General features: G+C 37.2%; 1 protein-coding gene across 2 annotated transcripts; it reads right to left on the reverse strand.

Moving 5' to 3' along the window:
* Nucleotides 1–68: 68 nt before the first annotated feature.
* crls1 (cardiolipin synthase 1) lies at nt 69–17,067 on the reverse strand. Of its 2 annotated transcripts, XM_079832690.1 has the most exons (8): nt 16,434–17,067; nt 14,595–14,732; nt 14,377–14,506; nt 4,889–4,974; nt 4,363–4,431; nt 1,931–2,034; nt 1,081–1,172; nt 315–997 (listed from the first exon to the last, which is right to left on the reverse strand). In XM_079832690.1, the coding sequence occupies exons 1-8, from the start codon at nt 16,869–16,871 to the stop codon at nt 990–992; spliced, it is 1,065 nt and encodes a 354-aa protein (XP_079688816.1). In that variant the 5' UTR covers nt 16,872–17,067; the 3' UTR covers nt 315–989. The 2 variants fall into 2 exon arrangements, with proteins under 2 accessions (XP_079688817.1, XP_079688816.1); XM_079832691.1 differs by lacking the exon at nt 1,931–2,034 and having other exon boundaries at nt 69–997; nt 16,434–17,050.
* Nucleotides 17,068–22,147: the final 5,080 nt, after the last annotated feature.

A 22,147-nucleotide genomic window follows, 5' to 3' on the forward strand; every position in this document is an offset into this window, starting at 1 on the left:
AAAAATGACCCCCACTAGATAAGAATCACAAGCTGAAGTGTTGTAAAATACATGAAGAAGGTTTTTTTATAGGCTTTATAGGTTTTATAGGTTGAGAGTGACTCTTGAAGGACCAGCACCACATCCTCTAGTACCACTGTTTGAAGAATTCATCTTCCAGAATCTGGCAGTACGTTTTGGGAGTTCATTTTTAGTCCATCTCTGCAAAACGGACTTTAGGATGGACTAAAATGAGCTCCCAAAACGTACAAAAATAATCGAATTGCATAGAAACCTATATTTTTGTCCCTTAGTTAAAACTATAGTACAGTATGGACGAAATGTTCTATTTAATGGATTTAATTATTACATAGAAATATTTAATGACAACTAAAAACATGAACAATATGAAAGCAGATTATTCTTTGCAGTTCAGTCTTGTGCAATTTCGACTTTTCCCTCCTCACTAATATTCATGTAAATCCCTAATCATCCATTCATAATGTTTTCTATTTTTTAAACCATTTATCTATAGCCTTATTTCTCCTTGAAGGAAACAAAGTTGTACACTGTGATTCTAATGTCTGTTAACGGTTTCAGTGAAAACCTACAGTCACACTACAATACGGTCACATTATAAACACAACTGTGTATTTGATGTCCATTTTTTATTTTCAAAATCGACCCAAAGTTCATTAAAAGTGATTTTTTTTAAAAAGGTTTCCTGTGTTGAAAGTTGAAAATCACATGATCAGAAGTGCCACCACATGAATTTAATATTGTAATCAAAATAATTTGACTCTATACAGACTAAAGTGCCTCAGCTACAAGATTCCTTCTCATTATGCACAAAGACCCAAGATTTTTCCCAAGATTCCCACATGTCTCTGTCAAAGGTCAAATCCAGCCGTCCCGACGACTGCACGACTACTTGGTTTTGTTCAGAACCTCAACGGTCTTTTTACCGTAATGATAGTAGCTGTACGCAGACACTGTGGTCGTCAGTGCGGTTATGTACCTGCCAACAGAAAACACATTCATTTTATTTGATTGGATAATGAGAGTGATGATAAATGTTTGATATCAGGAGTGAAAGCTCACCACAGCGACTGCAGGAAAACACTGTCAGTGTAGTGAAACACAGGAGCCGCCAGAGACGCCGCCACCAGGAACAACTGCACCGCCGTGTTGATCTGAAACACACACACACACACACACATTTTTACAAACACAAGACAAAGTCATTTAGATACATAATACTGACCATCAGGGCTTGACAGTAACAGCCGCCAACCCGCAAAATGTGTGTGGCTATACAGCTGAATAAAATTATGCTGCATTATTTTCCTGTTTAACACTGTAAAGCTGCTTTGAAACAATCTACAATGTTAAAAGCGCTATATAAATAAAGTTGACTTGACTATTTCAGCAGCGGTGTGTAACCATGGGGGTAAAGGTCATCTAACAGTTTGGTGGGTGTATGGGGGCGGGGACAATAAACAAAACATTTCTCAAGGGCAATTTTTGAAGGGGACAAATAATACAGCAAAAATTGTAATTGTATATTTGTGGCATTCTGGATCTCATGTCTGTTTTTCTTTTCTGTGTCATTTTATCTGGCCAACAACACATAATAATTGTTTGAATATGAGTTATCACAGGTTCACTACGCGGTAATATAATTATTCAATGATCTTGCTTCTTCCACATAGCATTGAGCCACACATTGGTAGATCTACACTATTAGCCTAATATCAGTTCACACACACAGGCTTATTGCCGTGTTAGTTGTAGTGGGTGATTTACAACAAGCTACCAAAACAACAAGCGCTAAAATATCAGACGTCATCATTTTTTTGTCATTGCTAATTTATTAATAACTCAGCAGCGTCTGTATTAAAGAGAAGATAATCACTTCATCAATGTTTAAAGTGAATAAAACAGCCCTTACTGGAGATCAACAACTACTGAAGAACGGTGTTCTCTCTCCCACCGTGACCGGACTTGTGTGTGTCTGGAGACGGGGGTAACTGCAGCTTGGACGCCAAACGTTTCCTTTATTACAATAGCTTGTTAAAATACAATCATCATTTATTTCCTTTGCGGTTATATCTTATAATCATAATCAACATAAGAACTCCTTGAAATAGAGTTAAAAACTTTTGTAATGTGACATTTATTTTGTTTTTATTCAGTGGCCAAAACAAGCTCCCATTGTTCTATATATAATAATATATAAAATAATTATAAATAATATAATAAAATGTCAATCATAATTAACACAGGAACTCCTTGAAAGGGTGTCAAACTTTTAGAAAGTGACATTTTTATTTTTGTTTTGTTTGGATTCAGTGGTGGAAACAAGCTTCCGTAGGTCTACATAATTATAAATAATGTAATAAATATAAAATGTCATAATTTAGTGTCATAATCAACATAGGAACTCCTTTAATTTTGTTTGATTTGTTTATTTTTGATGACATTTTACAACTCGTTAATGAATTCATATTGCATATTCTTTTATTTTTAATCTATTGCAGGTAAATGTATAATGTGTGGGTTATTTTCCGGTTACCTAAAATGGTAAAAACAGCATTCAGTATTGAATATTAAACACGTTACTGTGAAACGTAACAATGACTGACTGAATGAATGAATGAAAAGCGATTTGTGTGGGTTTTTCTCTTCTTTTTATTTTGACTTGTGAACCCAAGGCCTTGACAAATTAAATTGAAAACTGAATAAATGTTTTAGTGGATAAAGCTTTGTCTGTTTGCTAAATTGGTTAATGTCACCCAACAGAAGGTTACTAGACAATTATCTATTTTTTTATTTTAATTTATCAACCATATATTTAGTCTCTATCAGGCAAAACATTGTTTTTAAGGGTTTTTCATTTAACATGAATGCATTAATTCACTATAAGCAATACGTGATACCGTATTTATTCATTTTTGTTAGTATTAGGTAATAAAAATACAGCTGTTCGTGTTCAGAGTAAATGATTTAGATTTGAATGTGTATTAGTAAATGTTGAAATTAACGTTAACAAAGAAATAATTTTTGATCATTCATTTTGATGGTTGATAAACTTTGGCTAAATCTGAAATCGCCCCCTAAACCCTCATTCACTATTCCCTTTAGTCCAGTAAAACAGTTCACCTGAAGGAGTGAATGAAAACGAGTGCGTGAAGTTGTGTGTTCATCGGTTGTACACTCGTTATTGTGGTGCAATGTGGGATAGAATGAGTACACTCAATAACGGCCACTATGGTTTCGGACACCACTACAAATGGCTGTTCCCTCAAATAGTGCCCTATTTAAGGGTATAGGGGCAGATTTCGGATTCAGACCTAAGCTCGCGCTGATGATGTCGGTAATCCGCGCCATGCAGAGGTTCTGAAGGTACATTTTTTTTTTAATCGAATGTTCTTAATATCATTAACGTTGTTTTTACGTTATAGGATTATGTTTGATTTATTGTTTCCTTTTAATCTATAGGCCAAAAGTGACAGGAACAGGCAGCTTTCGCGATCAATGATAAACCGCTTGGCACGCCCATTTCTCCAAGCTACAGTTACCCATACTTGTGTGTCGGTGAGGTGCACGGTGGACCAAACCACTAGGAGGCAAGAGAGAGGGGACTCAAAATGTTTCTAAACTTAAAACGCATTTTTGCCCCATTTGCATTTATATTGTTTTACTACTTACACAATTATTTTAAGTATATATAATTACATTATTTACAATAGAAAATGTCATTTTTTATTATATTTTTAGGGGGGGGGGGGCACCCTCAGATGGGCCCCCCAGGATTTAAGCCTATGCGTGTAACGCAGTCATTGCGAATAGCCTCTTTGGCGGATTGAATTTTATATATAATAAATATATTTTTCAATAGTAGTTTTTTAAAAAGGCATCTGAAATAATAAACTTGTGCAATGTAGTAGTGTCAAAAATGTAGATTTTTCTATGCGCATCGACATTGAAATATCTGAAACCCTTCCAATACTCATTATCCTCCGAATAGACACACAGATACCAGCGTCTCTCTCTCTCTGACAGCGAGTGACTCACAAACCCGCCTCCTCTCACTCACTCGCTTCATTTGCTCCGGATGAATATATTTTGCTTACAGGGCTTGAATTTCGCCGTGGGATTGCGGCGTATTGCGCATAATTTCATTCATTCCCGCAGATTTTGTGCTCACACATACATAAAGCCGCCTCTCAGCATTAAATTGAGTTATTTTTCGCTGCTTATTGCGCTTAAACAGTCAAATACACACTAAATAATGTCAAAATGTGAACGTAAACAGTTGAGAAAGAAAATGCATGTGTTTTATGGTTTTATGAAGAGTGAAATCTTTGTGTATCGGTCCACCTTGCTGATGAGTGTTGGTCTGAGTCGGGCAGTGGTGTAACAGGGGTTGAAGAATTTACTGAGGGTTACCTGCGCAGAAAATGAAGACAAAATGTCAAATATTGTGACTGTAAAACACACTTATGTCCGAGGACACAGATCAAAGGGATAGTTCACCCAAAAATGAAAATCATTTATTTCACCCTCTTGTTGTTCCAAACCTGTATGAGATTTGTTCTGTTGAACTCAAGAGAAGATATTGTGAAGAATGTCAGTAACCAGACGGTTAACGGCAGCCATTGACTTTCACAGTATTTTTTTCCTACTATGGGTGCCGTCAACTGTCCACCAACATTCTTCAAAATATCTTCTTTTGTGTTCAACAGAAACTCATACACATTTGGAACAACATGAGAGTGAGTAAATGATGACAAGTTTAATTTTTGAGTGAACTAAGTGCAATGATGACTCATTAATCTGACTACTGCATTACTCATAAGTTCCTGTGTACAATATGATAGAAAGCAGCAGAAAGTTCTTCACTTACTGGAGGAGGAACTGTTTTGAAGCGCACATAGAAAACAGCAGCGATCAGCGCTACATCTCTGGATATGATCAGTGCTGTCAGTGGAGCTTTGAGGAAAAACAACATGAGTTTAGAGATCTGAATGAGTTCATAATCTATGATATAACTGCTATAATGCAATGTGCTAGCAAACACTAGCCTGGACAATGTGCTTCCTGAAATCGTATGCAAATATGGGGTGATGAAGCATAGCGGTTCTAAGCTGGTAAGTGTTTGTTCAAACCACATAAAGGATTTCAAAAGAACATTAATACAGTAAACCAACACTGTGTGAAGTGAACGGAGTCAGTCTTGATAAATTACAAATGAGTTATTAAAGAGGACATATGCCCCTTTACAAAGTCTTGATGTTGTTTTTGGGCTCTACTAGAACAGGTTTTCAAGCTTGAATGTTCAAAAACATAATTTCCCCATATTCTCCATTGTTCCTTCTGAAAAGCACACGTTAACCAATCAGGAGCCTGCTTGCTGCTGTCACGTGGTAAAGTGACGTGATGAGAAACCCTGCATGACTTAAAAATACTACTATTGTGTCACAAATGTAGTTAAGACTTTTTCAGGTGAGAGTGTAGTTGTTTAAAGCTCAAATCTGAGCCTATTTAAAAAGAGAATCTTGCGTTTTTTGAGTTGTGAGATCCAGGCGATCACTGGGCGTTTATTAACCCCGGCGAGAGCAGCCTTTCCTCGGCCAGTCCTTTTGACGTCTGCCGCTGGCTCTGATGTCCTGTAGGGGTTCGTCTTGTGTGGATCTAACGGGTGATCTTTGGTGTCATGAATCTATCATTTGTTGTCTGCCAAATCGTTTTGACTGAGGGCAAAGAGAAGTTTCATAACTTTATTTTTTAGGATTTTTAAATATAAATGCAGTGAAGATAATGTAGGTGTTGCCTGGACCACATTTGTGTGGCTATTAATGCTTAATATATTTTTTTAATGAAAATGAAAAGAGGCAGAGTGGTGTTTTATGACATATTTCTCCTGGAGTGCCTTGAACGCGCGTCTATTTCGCTTCAAACGCTCAATTTATACGCGAGTCCAATTCACTATGGACGCGTGAATGGATTGAAAATGTTCAAGCGCCCAACTAGACGCGGTAGACGCGATTTTTAGACTCTATTCGTGTTTGGTGTGAACACAGCATTATATTGAAGGCCACTAAAAATAGATCAGATACATGCAATGTATTTTCATTAAAATGAACTGAATCAATATGCCGCGCAGGACCTAATAGCCTATTATAAACAGATTTCCTCAAATTAAAGTTTGACTATATACGCCAGCACGTTACAGTATTGTTGTTCGTTACCTTGCGTGTCAGGGTTTGAAAGTGTGTTGAATGAATATAAAGTATCTACACATGATTGACGGGTGGCAAAAATATTGCAAGAAAAGCCTGACCTGTACTGACAACTGCGTTATTTAACCACATTTTCTTCATTACAATGTTAAAGCAAGTGTCAAGTGAGTTTCATTCCTAATGTTTCTACTTCATGCAACATGACAGTTCATACTGGAGTGAAGCCGTTCTCATCATGTGATTGGGGAAAACATTACATGTACATTTAGTCATTTAGCAGACGCTTTTATCCAAAGCGACTTAAAAATGAGGGCAATAGAAGCAGCTAGAGCAGTCCAAGGGCAACGATATCAACAATATGCAAGTGCTGTAACAAGTCTCAGTTAATCTAGCACAGAACAGAATTTTTTTTTTTTTAAATAAATAAATTAGACAGACAGACAATGAATAGAATGATAAGTGCTATTCTCGATCGGTCAGGTGTTGCTGGAAAAGATGTGTCTTTAGACGTTTTTTGAAAATGGCTACAGACTCGGCCGCACGAATTGAGATAGGCAGGTCATTCCACCAGGTGGGAACGGTCCAGGAAAAGGTCTGTGACAGCGATTTCATGCCTCTCTGGTATGGCACCACAAGGCGTCGTTCACTGGCAGAACTGGCAAGTTCCTGGAGGGTGTTTAAGTCTGAACGAGCGAGTTTAGGTATATTGGTGCAGAGCCAGTGGATGTTTTGAAGGCGAGCACCAGTGCCTTGAATTTAATACGAGAGGCTATTGGTAGCCAGTGCAGACTGATGAGGAGAGGCGTGACGTGCGCTCTCTTCGGCTCACTAAAGACCAACCTCGCCGCTGCATTCTGGATCAGTTGCAAGGGTTTGATAGTGCATGCCGGAAGGCCCACTAGAAGAGCATTGCAGTAGTCCAGTCTGGAGAGAACAAGAGCTTGTACCAGTAGTTGTGTGGCATGATCTGATAGGAAGGGTCTAATCTTCCTAATGTTGAATAGTGCAAATCTGCAGGACCGGGTTGTTGCAGTAATGTGGTCAGTGAATTTTAGCTGATCATCAATCATAACCCCAAGGATCCTGGCTGTCCTGGACGGAGTTATGGTTGATGATCCTAGCTGAATGGAGAGATTGTGATGCAGTGCTGGTTTGGCTGAGACCACAAGCAGTTCTGTCTTTGCAAGGTTGAGTTGCAGGTGATGTTCCTTCATCCAGGCTGAAATGTCTGTTAGGCAGGCAGCGATACGAACACCAACCGATGGATCATCAGGTTGAAATGAGAAGTAGAGTTGAGTGTCGTCGGCATAGCAGTGATAGGAAAAGCCATGTTTCTGAATGACCGATCCCAACGATGACATGTAGATGGAGAAGAGAAGTGGTCCAAGCACTGAGCCCTGGGGAACGCCAGTGGCTAGATGATGTGACTTAGACACTTCACCTCTCCATGACACCCTGAAGGACCTACCTGAGAGGTAAGACTTGAGCCACTGGAGAGCGGTTCCTGAGATGCCCATCTTCATGAGAGTTGCCAGGAAGATCTGGTGATTAACTGTGTCAAAAGCAGCAGACAAATCCAGTAAGATAAGTACTGTGGATTTGGAAGCTGCTCTTGCCTGTCTCAGTGCCTCCGTAACTGAGAGCAGGGCAGTTTCAGTTGAGTGGCCGCTTTTGAAACCGGATTGGTTGATGTCCAGGAGATTGTTCCGTTCAAGAAACGTAGAGAGCTGATTAAACACAGCCCGCTCAAGTGTCTTTGCAATGAAAGGTAGAAGGGATACCGGTCTGTAGTTTTCTAAAAGTGCTGGGTTTAGAGAGGGTTTTTTAAGCAGTGGGGTTACCCGAGCCAGCTTAAATGCTTTGGGGAAAGTCCCGGTGTGAAGAGAGGTGTTGACAATGTGAGTGAGTGCAGGAGTAACAGAAGAAGAAATGGCCTGAAGGAGGTGAGTGGGGATAGGATCAAGCGGACAAGTAGTGGGATGATTGGAAAGGATGAGTTTGGAGACATCTGCCTCGGAGAGCAGAGAGAAGGAGGGGAGCATGTGTGTGATGGTCGTTGAGATGTGTGTGTCGGTTTGTGGTGTGGAGAATTGGAAAACATTTCTGAGGGCGTGGTGAGCTCGTGTCAGGGGCGTGGATAGTGAGCCGTTGGAAGAGCCATCATACGTCACGATGACCTACTATGTCCAATAGGAAAATTCAACTGCAGTAGCCACCGTTCAACTTTAAGAGGGCAGCACTCAGACAGTTTTACACCATATATTGTAGAAATAAAACACTTTATACCCAAATGTCAAAACATTTACTCGAATCAATGAACAGCAATAATAAAGCCCCAGTCTTGCAGATCATTAACTAAAAAAAGTTACCTTGCAATATAATTTAAAGGGGTTATGAATTGAGAAATCAACTTTCAATTGAGCCTTTGATATATAAAAGTTCATCGTGATATAAGAATATCCTGTAAGTTTCAGAGCTGAAAACGTCCTTTTTAATCAAAGAAAAGCTTTTATAGACACCAGGCCCAGAAAACGAAAGATCTCAGAATATGTCGACCATTGACGTCAAAGGATGCAGAAGCACCGCCTCAAGCCCGCCCACCGACTTGTGAGGCTAAACGATGCCGGTCCCAGCTCACATGCGTAAGACATTGCGTTTGTTCGCTCATTTCACAGCGGAATCGCTTGTAAACCAGCTACAGCTCGAGACTGAGTGCAGACATATTGAGATTAAAACACAATGCTGTGCCTTCTATACTGGATCCGATAGGAATGGTGCAACACTAGCCTGGACGCCAGCCGAACTTAGCCCCGCCCACAACATTTTTACTCGGGCAGTTCGGTCTGGACTTGATCGGTAGAGAAGTAATTATGCCCGAACAGAAACTGTTCGGACCAATGAAATTGTCAGGGCGGGCTTTAGACGATGATGGACAGATGATCAACAGTAACGTAATCATCTACGTCATCAAAGGCGCTTGGGTTGAGTTTGTTCTAATCCTAAACGGAGAACTTGTTCGTATATGCGTTCACCTTTACTATTTCTCTCAGAAATGATGATCGTGTTGGTAAGTAAACTCTGTGTATCCTTTTTTTTACAACACCAGCAAAGATCGTTTACACTCATATTTATCTTCTAACGTTAGGCTACTTATTCCAGCGTGCGTGCAGCACAGGGTTGCCAAGTTTTTACAACAAAACCCGCCCAATTGCTAACGTTCCTCAAAACTAGCCAAAAACAAGCCCAATAGCTTTCCAGGGGGGGGTTCTCCAGGAAAAAAGGCATTTGGGGGGTAAAATATGTGTTATTTTGGCAGGGCTGGCAGCTAAAAATCGCATTCCTGGGTCTGTATATCACATAATTGGGGTCGCTTCAACCCGCGGACATGGCAACACAGTGCAGTTGAGTTCTGTTGACATTTGACAACTAACGTTATGCGTCGCTCCGTTGCTCTGATTGGTTGTAGGTCTATCCAATTGAGGTCTTTCCTGGTTCGGTTGAAACACGCCCCATAATCACAGCCCAACGGAGCAGAATCAGACTCATATTCTGACTAGAATTGAGTATGACGACGTCAGGCTAGTGCAACACACTAATGTGAGTAAAACGTGTTTTTATATGTGTTAGTATTGCATTGTTGCAGATCGTTTGATATCTATTGATGACATACCTTAGCACACGGTCACAGGCTGGAGAAGGTGTTATTGGTTCATTCGTGATCATACTCGGACTTGTAACGTTATGGGGCTATGTGTTTTTCAGACGGGCTACCAAAACGTAAGCCCGGCCTGCCGACGGGCCATCTTAAATAGTGAAATAACATTCCTTTCTTGTGCATGTGCATGTGTGTGTTGTGTGTACACAGTTCGCAGTTATATTCCCTGATCGGGCGGGCCAAGTAATAAAAAATAGCATTTCAATCAATCATGGGTGGATGAGAGATAAATTTGTTTGTTTGATAAAGATATTTTGCAAGTCCTGTGAGCGTTTCCCCAGGCGATTCCCACATGTATTGAGGGGAGCTGAAGCTCATTAAATATGCAAATCTTATCCAATCCTAGCCGTGGGCGTTTACTTTCAAGTCTTTAGTGCGGCACGCCCATAGAAACAGAGTGTTGATCACTTATTCATTATGATTCTAAATGTAAAAACCACACAAACGTCATAAGGTGACCTCAGAAAACAGTATAAATAAAACATTTTAAAAAGCCAGTTCATGACCCCTTTTACGGTGACGCATTGCTGCCACATACATATCATTTTTTCCACTCAATTATGTCGTTAAAACATCATCATCTCATTAAAACGACATTTTTTCTCCTAATAAGGGCATGTGTTGTATAGTGATGTGTGTATATATATGTCTGTATTCACATTAGAGAATGTATTTAGCCCATGCTTTTGTCACACTTGTTTGAAAAGCAGAAGCAAGCTCAGTGTAAAATAGACTCATCCGCTGCCTGTATCAGTGCCAGTGCCCATAGCACGAAATTGTTGTAATTTATTGATGTAGCCTATAGTTCTTAACAGCCATGGGTAGCAGGTGCCATGGACCGCTCATGATTAGCCTCAGTGGCGTAACTTTAACCTAGTAATGACGGACCCCGGTGCAGCCACAAATATCATAACTATCTATAAGGCCTACTGTAATTAAGACATATATTCAAGAAATGTATTAAAAACAGAAAGACGCTATAGTTTCAGCCTTATTGAAAGGCCGCGGAAAGATGGCCAGTGGGTTCGTTACGCACGCCAATCCATTCCCGGCATTCTTGGTTTGCTTTTATTTATTAAATATACAGGCAATTAGATGAAACCTTGATCAAAATTAAAATACAATTTATAGAAAACGAAATTCACTTTAAAGAAAGACTTTCTACAAAACACAACTCAATAAAAATCATGTCTGACCCCACTCCATGTCCAGACATATTGCGTGTCTTATAGCCTATATCTTACTCATGCCGACGAAAGCGCCTGCGCATTTTTTCTTTTATGACAGCTTAAACAATTTACACGTTTTTTTTTTTTACCACTATTTTGGCTTGGAATTTCGTTTGTTAAAAATATGACCTGAATTTTGAAATGCTTTTGAAATGAAAAACTTTGCGTTTAATAAACAGCATTTGGATGGGAGTGCATGCCAAACAATCTGTTCCCTGAATCCACGGCATTTGTTGTTATTGTGAGTTTACACAAATAAAAGTAGACCGTTTATAGTTTATAATTATGTCTTGAACTTATCTGTATGGCTAAAAATGACGGAGTATTGTGATATTATTCCATTGTCATAAAGGAAAAAATGTTGGCGCTTTCGTCGGACAGAGGGTTAAAGAAAATGTAGCCTATATTTAGTTTCATAGTTAGGCTATGTTTAAATATTAGCCCATTATATTATTTTTTTGATTTCATATGTTGATTATGGAAAGTGAGCAGCATGAGTAAGACGCACAATATGTCTGGAGACATGGAGTGGGGTCAGACATGATTTTTATTGAGTTGTGTTTTGTAGAAAGTCTTTCTTTAAAGTGAAGTCTGTTTTCTATAAATTGTATTTTAATTTTGATCAAGGTTTCATCTAATTGCCTGTATATTTAATAAATAAGAAGCAAACCAAGAATGCCAGGAATGGCCTTTGAGTAGAAATAGCCTCTTTCTGTTTTTAATACATTTCTTGAATAGATGTCTTAATTACAGTAGGCCTTATAGATAGTTATGATATTTGTGGCTGCACCGGGGTCCGTCATTACTAGGTTAAAGTTACGCCACTGAGGCTAATCATGAGCGGTCCATGGCACCTGCTACCCATGGCTGTTAAGAACTATAGGCTACATCAATAAATTACAACAATTTCGTGCTATGGGCACTGGCACTGATACAGGCAGCGGATGAGTCTATTTTACACTGAGCTTGCTTCTGCTTTTCAAACAAGTGTGACAAAAGCATGGGCTAAATACATTCTCTAATGTGAATACAGACATATATATACACACATCACTATACAACACATGCCCTTATTAGGAGAAAATATGTCGTTTTAAAGAGAAAAATATGTTGTTTTAACGTCATACGATCTCGTTATTACGAGAAAATGATGTCGTTAAAACGACAACATCTCGTTATTACGACATAATTGAGTGAAAAAAAATTATATGTATGTGGCAGCAATGCGTCACCGTACCCTTTAAAGGTCCCATGGCATGGCATTTTTCTATTATTTTAGTGTTTTCTGAGGTGTACTTATATTATTAGTATGATTTTTACATCATAAAATGTCATAATTTAGAAATAAAAGGCATTTTTTCTATACTGCTGTTTGCCCTGTGGCTGAATGCCCTGTTTCAAGAGGCGTGTCTGCTGTGAGACTTCAGTAAAAACGCCCACTGTTGTGATTGGCTGACATCTTTGCATTTTAAATGAGCGGTGGGGGCGTGGTTTAACGAGGCACGAGTCTGCCAGAGAGACGGATGGACCTGTGTTCACTTCTCATCAGTTCTCTCAGCATGTCTCAGTTCAGGGTGAACTGTTGTAGTTACTAGCATATACTTCAGGTTATTAGTTTATTTCTAGTCGGAGGGGCTGTCACTCATGTCAGAAAGTTAGTAACTTTAGTAAATTATGGATCAGCGCTGACTCGAGACGCGAACCGTTTAGAACGATTCAGTCCGATTTGGTGAACTGGTTCGGTTCACTAAAAAGAACCGATTCAAAAGAATGATTCGTTCGCGAACCGGACATCACGGAGATGAAGCGATTGCTAACAAAGTTATTTATAGTAACTACTGAGTTATGAGAGCGCTGTCAGTCAGCGCGAGTTTATTGTGTTTGTATCTGAGAGTTCTGAATAAACACGAGTCCCAGTCACACCGAGTCCTCTTCATCATTATTCTACCAACTTTGTAACACATGCAATGTACCATTACAGCGAGATGAACGAGTTAGTAAGTGTTGAGTATTGCATTATTTCTAGATATGTTCCAATCATATGAATAGCGTCATTGACGCGCATTGAGTAACGTTACACAGCGCAAACAAAGACACAACAGCAGTAATCGAATGTAATCCAGTTTATTGTGGGGAAAGCTGGCTAGCCTAGCCGGATACCCTCACGCTTACCCCCCTTCTGCTTAATCTCACGCCGCGTTTGGCTCCTCCGCTGTGGGCCAGATTCAGTACTGGGGGTCGGGGATGTTGGAGGCCGAGCTTCGGCGTGCGTGAAGTTTATCTCTAAAGATGTGACTGCTGATGTTAAACAGAAAAGACTGTATGCACATTTTAGAACAGATAGACGCGACAAGGACGTACAAAAACACTGACTCACAAGATAGAAAACATGAAAACACCGTTCTGTCGGGAGAGAGAGAAGCCGCTGCGTGTCCACAAATAATAAATAATAAGCTACACATAAGAAATCAATGATCACAGATCAGAAAGAACTGAAGAAAGACTTCTGTTTTCATTTGTACATCCAAACACTGAGAAACTGCCAGTGTTCACTCGTTCACAAGTAACGTTAATGATCTCGAGTGTTTGCATGGGCGTGGCAGATTCTCTGGGCGGAGGAAAGGGAGGAAACCGCTCCTGCTTGGACGTCAAACCAGGAGACTTCAGGATTGGCTCGTCTGGCCTGTCATTTTCTCAAAGGCAGAGAGAGACAGCCAGAACTCGGGTTTTACACCGATCAACATTTCTATCCACTTGGGGACAATATTCAGGCTAGGGGAACTCATATTAATGTTGAAATACCTCATAAAATGAAAATTTCATGCCATGGGACCTTTAAACCATTGAGTTATAAAAAATAAATAAATCACCAAAACCACAATTTGTACCAGACTGTAAACATTTGTTCTTCTGCTGTAAAGTTGGGCATTTTAACATGGGGGGTCTATGGGATTGACTCCCTTTTTGGAGCCTGTCTCTAGAGGCCAGTCAATGAATTGCAGTTCAAGTCACTTCCGTGCTGGATTCAGGAGAGACCGGAAGGTTGCAGCTTGATTGTGAGGTGTTGGTTCCCGGAAGAAAACTCAATACGACAATAGAGGCATTTCAGGGAGTTCCGAAACACTGACACTGATATAGAGAAGAACACGCACTTTGCAGAGCTCTTTCATGCTCAAACAGCAACATTACACAATACATATCATCTCACCTGGGATGAGTTGTGCGTATGTCAGACTGACGTAAAGAACGCTAATGAGAATCTTATCAGCCAATGGATCCAGAGCGCTGCCCAGAGCCGACTTCTGATTGGGCCAGTTACGAGCGATGTAGCCGTCCAACTGAAAGTGAAACCATTGGTCAACACAACAATATCAGTAAAAATAAAATCACTAAGAATTACAGATCATAACATTTTCTTCAACTTGCCAAGTCTGTTGCTCCAGCCAATGCAAAAAGCCCCAGAGAGACGTGGAAGTACTGTTCTATGATTAAATATCCCACGAGAGGAGACAGAACAATCCGCGCTATACAGAGGTAATTAGGGATCGTCCATGGATTCTCATACTGTGAATAAATGACATCGCATTAAATTATGGATATGCATGAACAAAAGATATTAAACACACTTAAAAATGCATGCTGTAGATATTAAAGCAGTATCAGTATAGTTTTATTTAATGCCATGTCAGCACCTATGGCTATCTTCATCGCAAAAATAAAGTTACATATATACACAATAAAAAATAATACAGCAATTAATATTATACAACATCCTTAACATTAAAATATGACAAAAATACTAAAACCGTTTCTGGTATAATCGTACTAACCAAAGCCTTAAGTGAGCTTACTTCATAATATGTTACTTTATAAATACTTTATTAAAGGCGGGACAGTACAATAAAATATTGCATATATTATTAAAGGTGCAATATGTACATTTTTTTTTCAGTAAAATATCCAAAAACCACTAGGCCAGTGTTATATATTTTGTTCAGTTGAGTACTTACAATATCACAAATGTTTCCGACTATTTGTAAATTGTGAGAAATTGGCTATTTTACCCGAGGAACCGGGACGTGTGAGGGAGTCGCCTGTCAATGGCGTCATATTTGCGTTCCTCTTGTTTTATTTTGCAGAAACTAACTTAAATATGAGAGAATTATGTCGCGTGTGAGCATCAGTGAGTCGTGTTTGCGGTCCAATTCTCAGTATGAGAGGCAACGAGAAACGCAAAGACATGACGCCATCATGTTTTAAAGAAGAGTGGCTGGATTAAAGGAACACTCCACTTTTTTTTTTTAAATAGGCTCATTTTACAAGTCCCCTAGAGTTAAATAGTTGAGTTTTACCGTTTTTGAATCCATCAGCCGATCTTTGTATCTGGCGGTAGCACTTTTAGCATAGCTTAGCATACATCATTGATTCTGATCAGTCCATTAGCATCTCATTCAAAAAAATGACCAAAGACACTTTCAATATTTCTTTAAAAATGGTTGACATTAATGTTTATCAATCTTATGGAAATATGATAATATTTTTTAATTTAATTTTCAAATTGTTTGTTAAAAATCAACATCTCAGGAAAATGTTATGGGGTTTCTAATCAAAATATGACTGAAAAACAGGGCATTGATTTCATAAATGTCCACTCTAGTGGACGCCAAGACTTAAATCATGTTTATCAGGCATTTTGGAGACATAACAAGTGAATAGGGAATGAAATTACATATCAATATTCCTATGAAATATCATTATTACACTTATTATTTCATTACATGTTGCACCAAGAACACATTAATATGCTAATTAGATGCGGTGTACAGATACATTGTATTGAATGGGAAAATCCAAGTATGGCCATTTTACCCACATATTTCATAAAGTAAAATGGGATATCAACGCATTTCATTATCTTTCATAACATAATTCAGAATCATATTTAAACAAAGTTTGTTTAAAAAAAATCCTGAAACCTAAAAATGTATTGGTGAATTAAAAATAAATCCCATTGTTTTTGCCTATACATGTAATTTAATTTTTTTTAACAACCGAGTCCTGGTGTCAACTACAGAGGACATAACATGAATAAAGTTTTTTTTCTCCATTTGTTTCTTATGCTCTTTACAATGTAATGACATGAAAAAAATACTAAATTCAAAAAATATATATATATAAAATTATTTAAATATTTTTTACTAATAGTTTAGTTCCCCTGACCCCAATGTGAAAACCGCCATTTACTCAGTGTCAAGAGTCACTCACCAGCTCTTTAAACTGGAAATGTCCCTCTTTAGCTGGAACTGATGAGCCTTCTTGTCCATGAACTTCCTCCTTTTCCCTCAAATCCCTCTTGGAACATTTTTCCTCCAAAACTGGCTTTCTCGAGGCGTCAGTGCAGAACCCACGTGACCCACACAGACTGACAGCAGCACTGAAGCCCCTGCTCGACCCTGGCAGCTTCTGTAGTTTAGCTCTACATATAACAGAGGCCAGAGGCTCTGATCTCTGATGAAGGTCCGGGTCTGGTCCAGCGGAGCTCCAGCAGCTGCTCTTCAGTCTCTGGAGCCACCTGAGCCCTGCTGTAGTGTTGTTTGCAGGTCTTCTGTAGTGGCAGGTGGCAGCTGTGCTGGCGCTCAGTCTGTGGATGTGTCCTTTAGCACAGCCGAACCAGCTCTTAGCCAAACAAGCTGCCAGAAACATGTCAGCTGCTTTATCTCAGTGCAAGTAGATGATGTATATATCCGCGGTCTGTTTAACCGAGCATCCAGCGGCATATTTAGACATTAATGCATTCATAGTATTGTATATTTAAGACATTCACCAGCGACCCACATGTTTTTGCCCTGCCGTGTTCCGACCCGCCTGCGAATGTTTACGACAGTTGTCAAGAAAGGGCGTGTATTAAAGGGACCGCGCTCTAATATGCATTTTTAATAAAAATAAACTATCGCAGTCTATTAGATGCAAAGTGGTACTATAATATAACTTGATTCTGATGGTAGCGGATATTTACCACGATTTTACTTTAGTACTGTTTGTTCGTTCATAAAAGTGCATCACTGTGCCATAATCTAACATTTGCTCTCAGTAGGTCTACAACAATATATAAGATAATTAAAAATAATATAATAAATGTAAAATAAAATGTCAATTTAGTGTCATAATCACAATTAACATATGAACTCCTTCAAATAGAGTTAAAAACTTTAGAATGTGACATTTTGTTTTGTTTTTATTCAGTGGCCAAAACAAGCTCCCATAGTTCTATAATAAAATAATTATAAATAATATAATAAATGTAAAATAAAAGTTCAATCATAATTAACATAGGAACTCCTTCAAATACAGTTAAAAACTTTAGAATGTGACATTTTTTTTGTTGGTTTTTATTCAGTGGCCAAAACAAGCTTCCGTAGGTCTACATATATTAATATATAAAATAATTATAAATAATATAATAAATGTAAAACGTCATAATCATAATTAACATAGGAACTCATTGAAAAAACGATTAGAACGTGACGCAATTACCTTTTTATTTTTTATTCAGTGGCAAAACAAGCTTCAATAGGTATATTCATAAATAAAATAACTATAAATAATATAATAAATATAAAATAAAATCTCATAATTTAGTGTCATAATCATAATTAACATAGGAACTCCTTCAAATAGAGTTAAAACTTTTAGAATATGACATTTTTTTGTTTTGTTTTTATTCACAGGCCAAAACAAGCTTCCGTAGGTCTACATATATTAATATATAAAATAATTATAAATAATATAATAAATGTAAAATGCCATAATCATAATTAACATAGGAACGTGACGCAAATACCTTTTTATATTTTATTCAGTGGCAGTAACAATCTTCCATAGGTCTATATATAGCAATATATAAAATAATTATAAATAATATAATAAATATATTGTATATAATATTTAAAATAAAATGTCATAATCATAATTAATATAGGAACTCCTTCAAATAGAGTTAAAAACTTTAGAATGTGACATTTTTATTTATTTTTTGTTTTGTTTTTATTCAGTGGGCAAAACAATCTTCCATAGTTCTATATAAAATAATAAAGTAATCTTAAATAATATAATAAATGTAATATAACCCCTTAAGCCCTGAAGGTATTTTTTGAGTTTTTTTTGTCTGAGTGACATATACAACTTTAAAGACTCATAACTCCAAAACTATAGTAAGGAGAGTCAAATGGTAGGTATCATTTGTTAGCAAACATTTTATATTTTTGGATTTATTATATTTATTATATTTGGACAATATATTGCTGAGAAACTCTGATAAAAGGCATTTTTTAAAAATATATTTTAAATAATTTTACAAATATTTCTTATGTAACATTCAGTAACTCAGGAAGGAAATAGGCCAGCAGTATAATTCTTTTTTGGTGATGTTCCACTATATGTGGCCTGCATCTGGATCAAATTTTGTGGCGATTGCATAAAGTAATCAAAGTTACAGCATTTAGAACAAAAGTAGCCTTTTTGTTCAATCCTTGACACCCTGAAAAAATCTAGAAAACTGTTGTTTTCTGAGTGACATATACAACTTTAAAGACTCACAACTCCAAAACTATAGTAAGGAGAGTCAAATGGTAGGTATCATTTGTTAGCAAACATTTTATATTTTTGGAAAAAATTTTATTATATTTGGACAATATATTGCTGAGAAACTGCTGATAAAAGGGAATATTTTTAAATATTTTTAAAATAATTTTATAAATATTTCTTATTTAACATTCAATAACTCAGGAAGGAAATAGGGCAGAAAAAAAATCTTTTTTGGTGATGTTCTCCTATATGCGGTCTGCATCTGGATCAAATTTTGTGGCGATATCATAAAGTAATCAAAAGTTACAGCATTTAGAACAAAGGTAGCCTTTTTGTTCAGTGTTTGTGACATTTACAAAACTTTGTTTTCTGAGAGAAATACACAAATTTAAAGACTCATAACTCAAATTATAGCAAGGAGAGTCAAAAAGTATGTATTATTTGTTAAAACACTTAATATTTTTAGAAAATATAAATTATTATTACATTTGGACAATCTAATGCTGAGAAACTGCTGATAAAACATTATATTATTACAATATTATGTATATTATATTATATATATTATATAATAACACATAATGGGTATCATTTTAAAGCTTAGAATCTCAGCTTTCCAGTGAATCTGTCATTTTTGATATGCTCTTGACGAGCGCTGAGTGATTCCTCTAAACCGGAGTGTACATCCCGCGGGCGCCCTCTAGCTGCTATATAACGTAAATGGCCATTTTCTGCCAAACTGCACTGATCACCACATCATCTGTGAGGAATATCTCGTGATCGACGCAATGGATTATGGTGTCCTTGGTCTCTTTTTAATCGCGGGAATCTCCTGCAAAGAAGGTTGTGCCATGTTTAACGATCGGAGAACGTTTCATGAAGCTACAAGCGTAAACGCGACTTTAAAGCTACTGTTTATTAGCGTATGTGCTCCTGTCAGGCTATAATGTGTAATAATTCAATGAGTGATATTTTCTGATTCGAGTGACGGATTGTGGTGTTCTTGGTCTTTTTATAATCGTGAGAATCTGCTGTAAATAAGGATGTGCCATTTTCAACGATCAGAGAACGTTTCACGAAGTTACAATGATAAACGCGATGTTAGTGCAACAATAGCTTATTTAAGAGTATGTGCGCCTGTTAGGTTTTAATGTGTAATAATTCCATGAGTCATATTTTCTGATCCGAGTGACGGATTATGATGTCCTTGGTCTCTTTTTAATCGTTGGAATCTTCTGTAAATAATGTTGTGCCATGTTTAACGGAGAAAGTTTCATGAAGTTGCAAGCATAAACGTGACTTTTGTGCAAAAATAGCATGTGCTCCTGTCAGGTTTCATGTACATAATTCAATAAATCATAACTTCTGATCTGAGTGGCCGATTATGGTGTCCTTGGTCTTTTTTTAGTCGTGGGAATCTGGGAATTTTTAACGATCGGAGCTTGTTTCATGAAGTTACAAGCATAAACGCGACTTTAGCACAACGTTAGCATATTTAGCATATTTGCGCCTGTGAGGTTATAATTCAATGAGTGAGAACTTTGGATGAGAGTGACGGATTGTTGTGTTCTTGGTCTCTTTTTAATCGTGTGAATCTGCTGTAAATAAGGGTGTGCCATTTTTAACGATCGGAGCTTGTTTCATGAAGTCACCAGCAAAATCGCCAAGTCTAAGCAACTGCTTTTTTGTACTCCGCTCATGTGCTCCTGTGAGGTTTTCTGTGTGCCATATCTCAACGAGGGATATCTAGAGATCTAAAAGACAGATTATGGTGACGTTGGGCTCTTTTTAATCGTGAGAATCTGCTGTAAATAATGATGTGCCATTTTCCACGTTTCATGAAGTTACAAGCGAAAAACGCCACATGAATGCTGCATCAGTATATTACATATGGGTCTTGCAGGACTTAACTTACAAAAACTCGCAAAAAGTTTAGTCAAAGCCCAAAACAATTAGGCTTGTTGTATTCTGCTCCACGAGACCTTTCAAATGACAAATGACACATGACGATCTGAGCTGTATGATGTGATTGACACATGGCAGAACATAATAATCCCCCCCCCCACCCTCCATAAATTATGATTTTTTTTTTTTCATTTTATCAGCAAATAACTCATCACTACTTTGGAGATAATCATAATGGCTACATTCATTGTAAAGTTTAGACTCTAAGCTTTCAAATGACACCTATTTTGTGTTGATCAATGCAGTAGTTTTGAAAAATATGACAATTAATTTTTTTCACAGCTAGGTGGCGCCCTCGGGCGGTACACTCCGTTTTAGATTAATAACTCAGCGCTCGTTTTGAGTATCCCAACATGGATAGATGCATTGAAAGCTGAGATTCTAGGCTTTAAAATGATACCTATTTTATGTTATTACATTCAGTGGTTGCTTAGTAACCCCCCCGCGAATTTTTGGGGCTGGGACACTTCGGGTTTAAGGGGATAATAAATGTAATATATATATATATATATATATATATATATATATATATATATATATATATATATATATATATATATATATATATATATATATATATATATATATATATATATGGGCCAGTGACAAATAAGGTTTTCAACTGACAAAAAATTCAAATAGGTTAAAACTGCACATCAAAGTAGTTATTATATTTATGGGAGGTTTTTTTTACTTATTACTAAAATCTAAAATTTAAACAATGTATTTTAAGCAGTTTAACTGAGAATCATGTGACGACACCAGTCAAAATGTCATACGGGATAACGTTAATGCATTTTCTAAATATTATGATATTAAAACTTTTCAAATCAATAATACTTAATGAATATATAAAGTGATGCAGTAAACAATATGTAGAGCTCAGAAAAAGAAAATTTGCACAACAATTTTTTCTCATTATATTGTGATTTCTTTAAACTTGACCCTACTTGTTCAAGTTCTTTACTCACATTTTAACACTGCAATGTGATTTAAAATGCAAAATGTCTGAAAATGTTTTACAGGACTTGGTATCATGTTATTATTGTTTCCTCAACTCCATGAAGTGAAATTATGCATTTCAATGGAAAAAAACAGAGTTATCCCGTCTGACTTAATTTGTTACTCGGTATGACACCATATGAGTTAACACGTGAACTGCCATTTTTACAACACTTACACATAATAATGTTCATAAATAATTAATGTTTATGTTATGCAATGTTTTTCCAAGGAAATTAAGTAGGCTCCACTGTAAAGAAATACTGATGTGGTTTTCAGTGTGTAAACTGTTACACACAAACTCAGTGTGGTTTCTTCCCAGATTTAAACAATTGTTTCATGTTTATGAATATCAAAACAGCACAACTTTTCAACATTAGGTTTAATTTAGTACTGAAAAGTACCTTGAACCATTTTATTGATTATCA

Source organism: Gobio gobio, assembly GCF_949357685.1.
Source record: "Gobio gobio genome assembly, chromosome: 13".
In the NCBI taxonomy this organism is placed as follows: Eukaryota; Metazoa; Chordata; class Actinopteri; order Cypriniformes; family Gobionidae; genus Gobio; species Gobio gobio.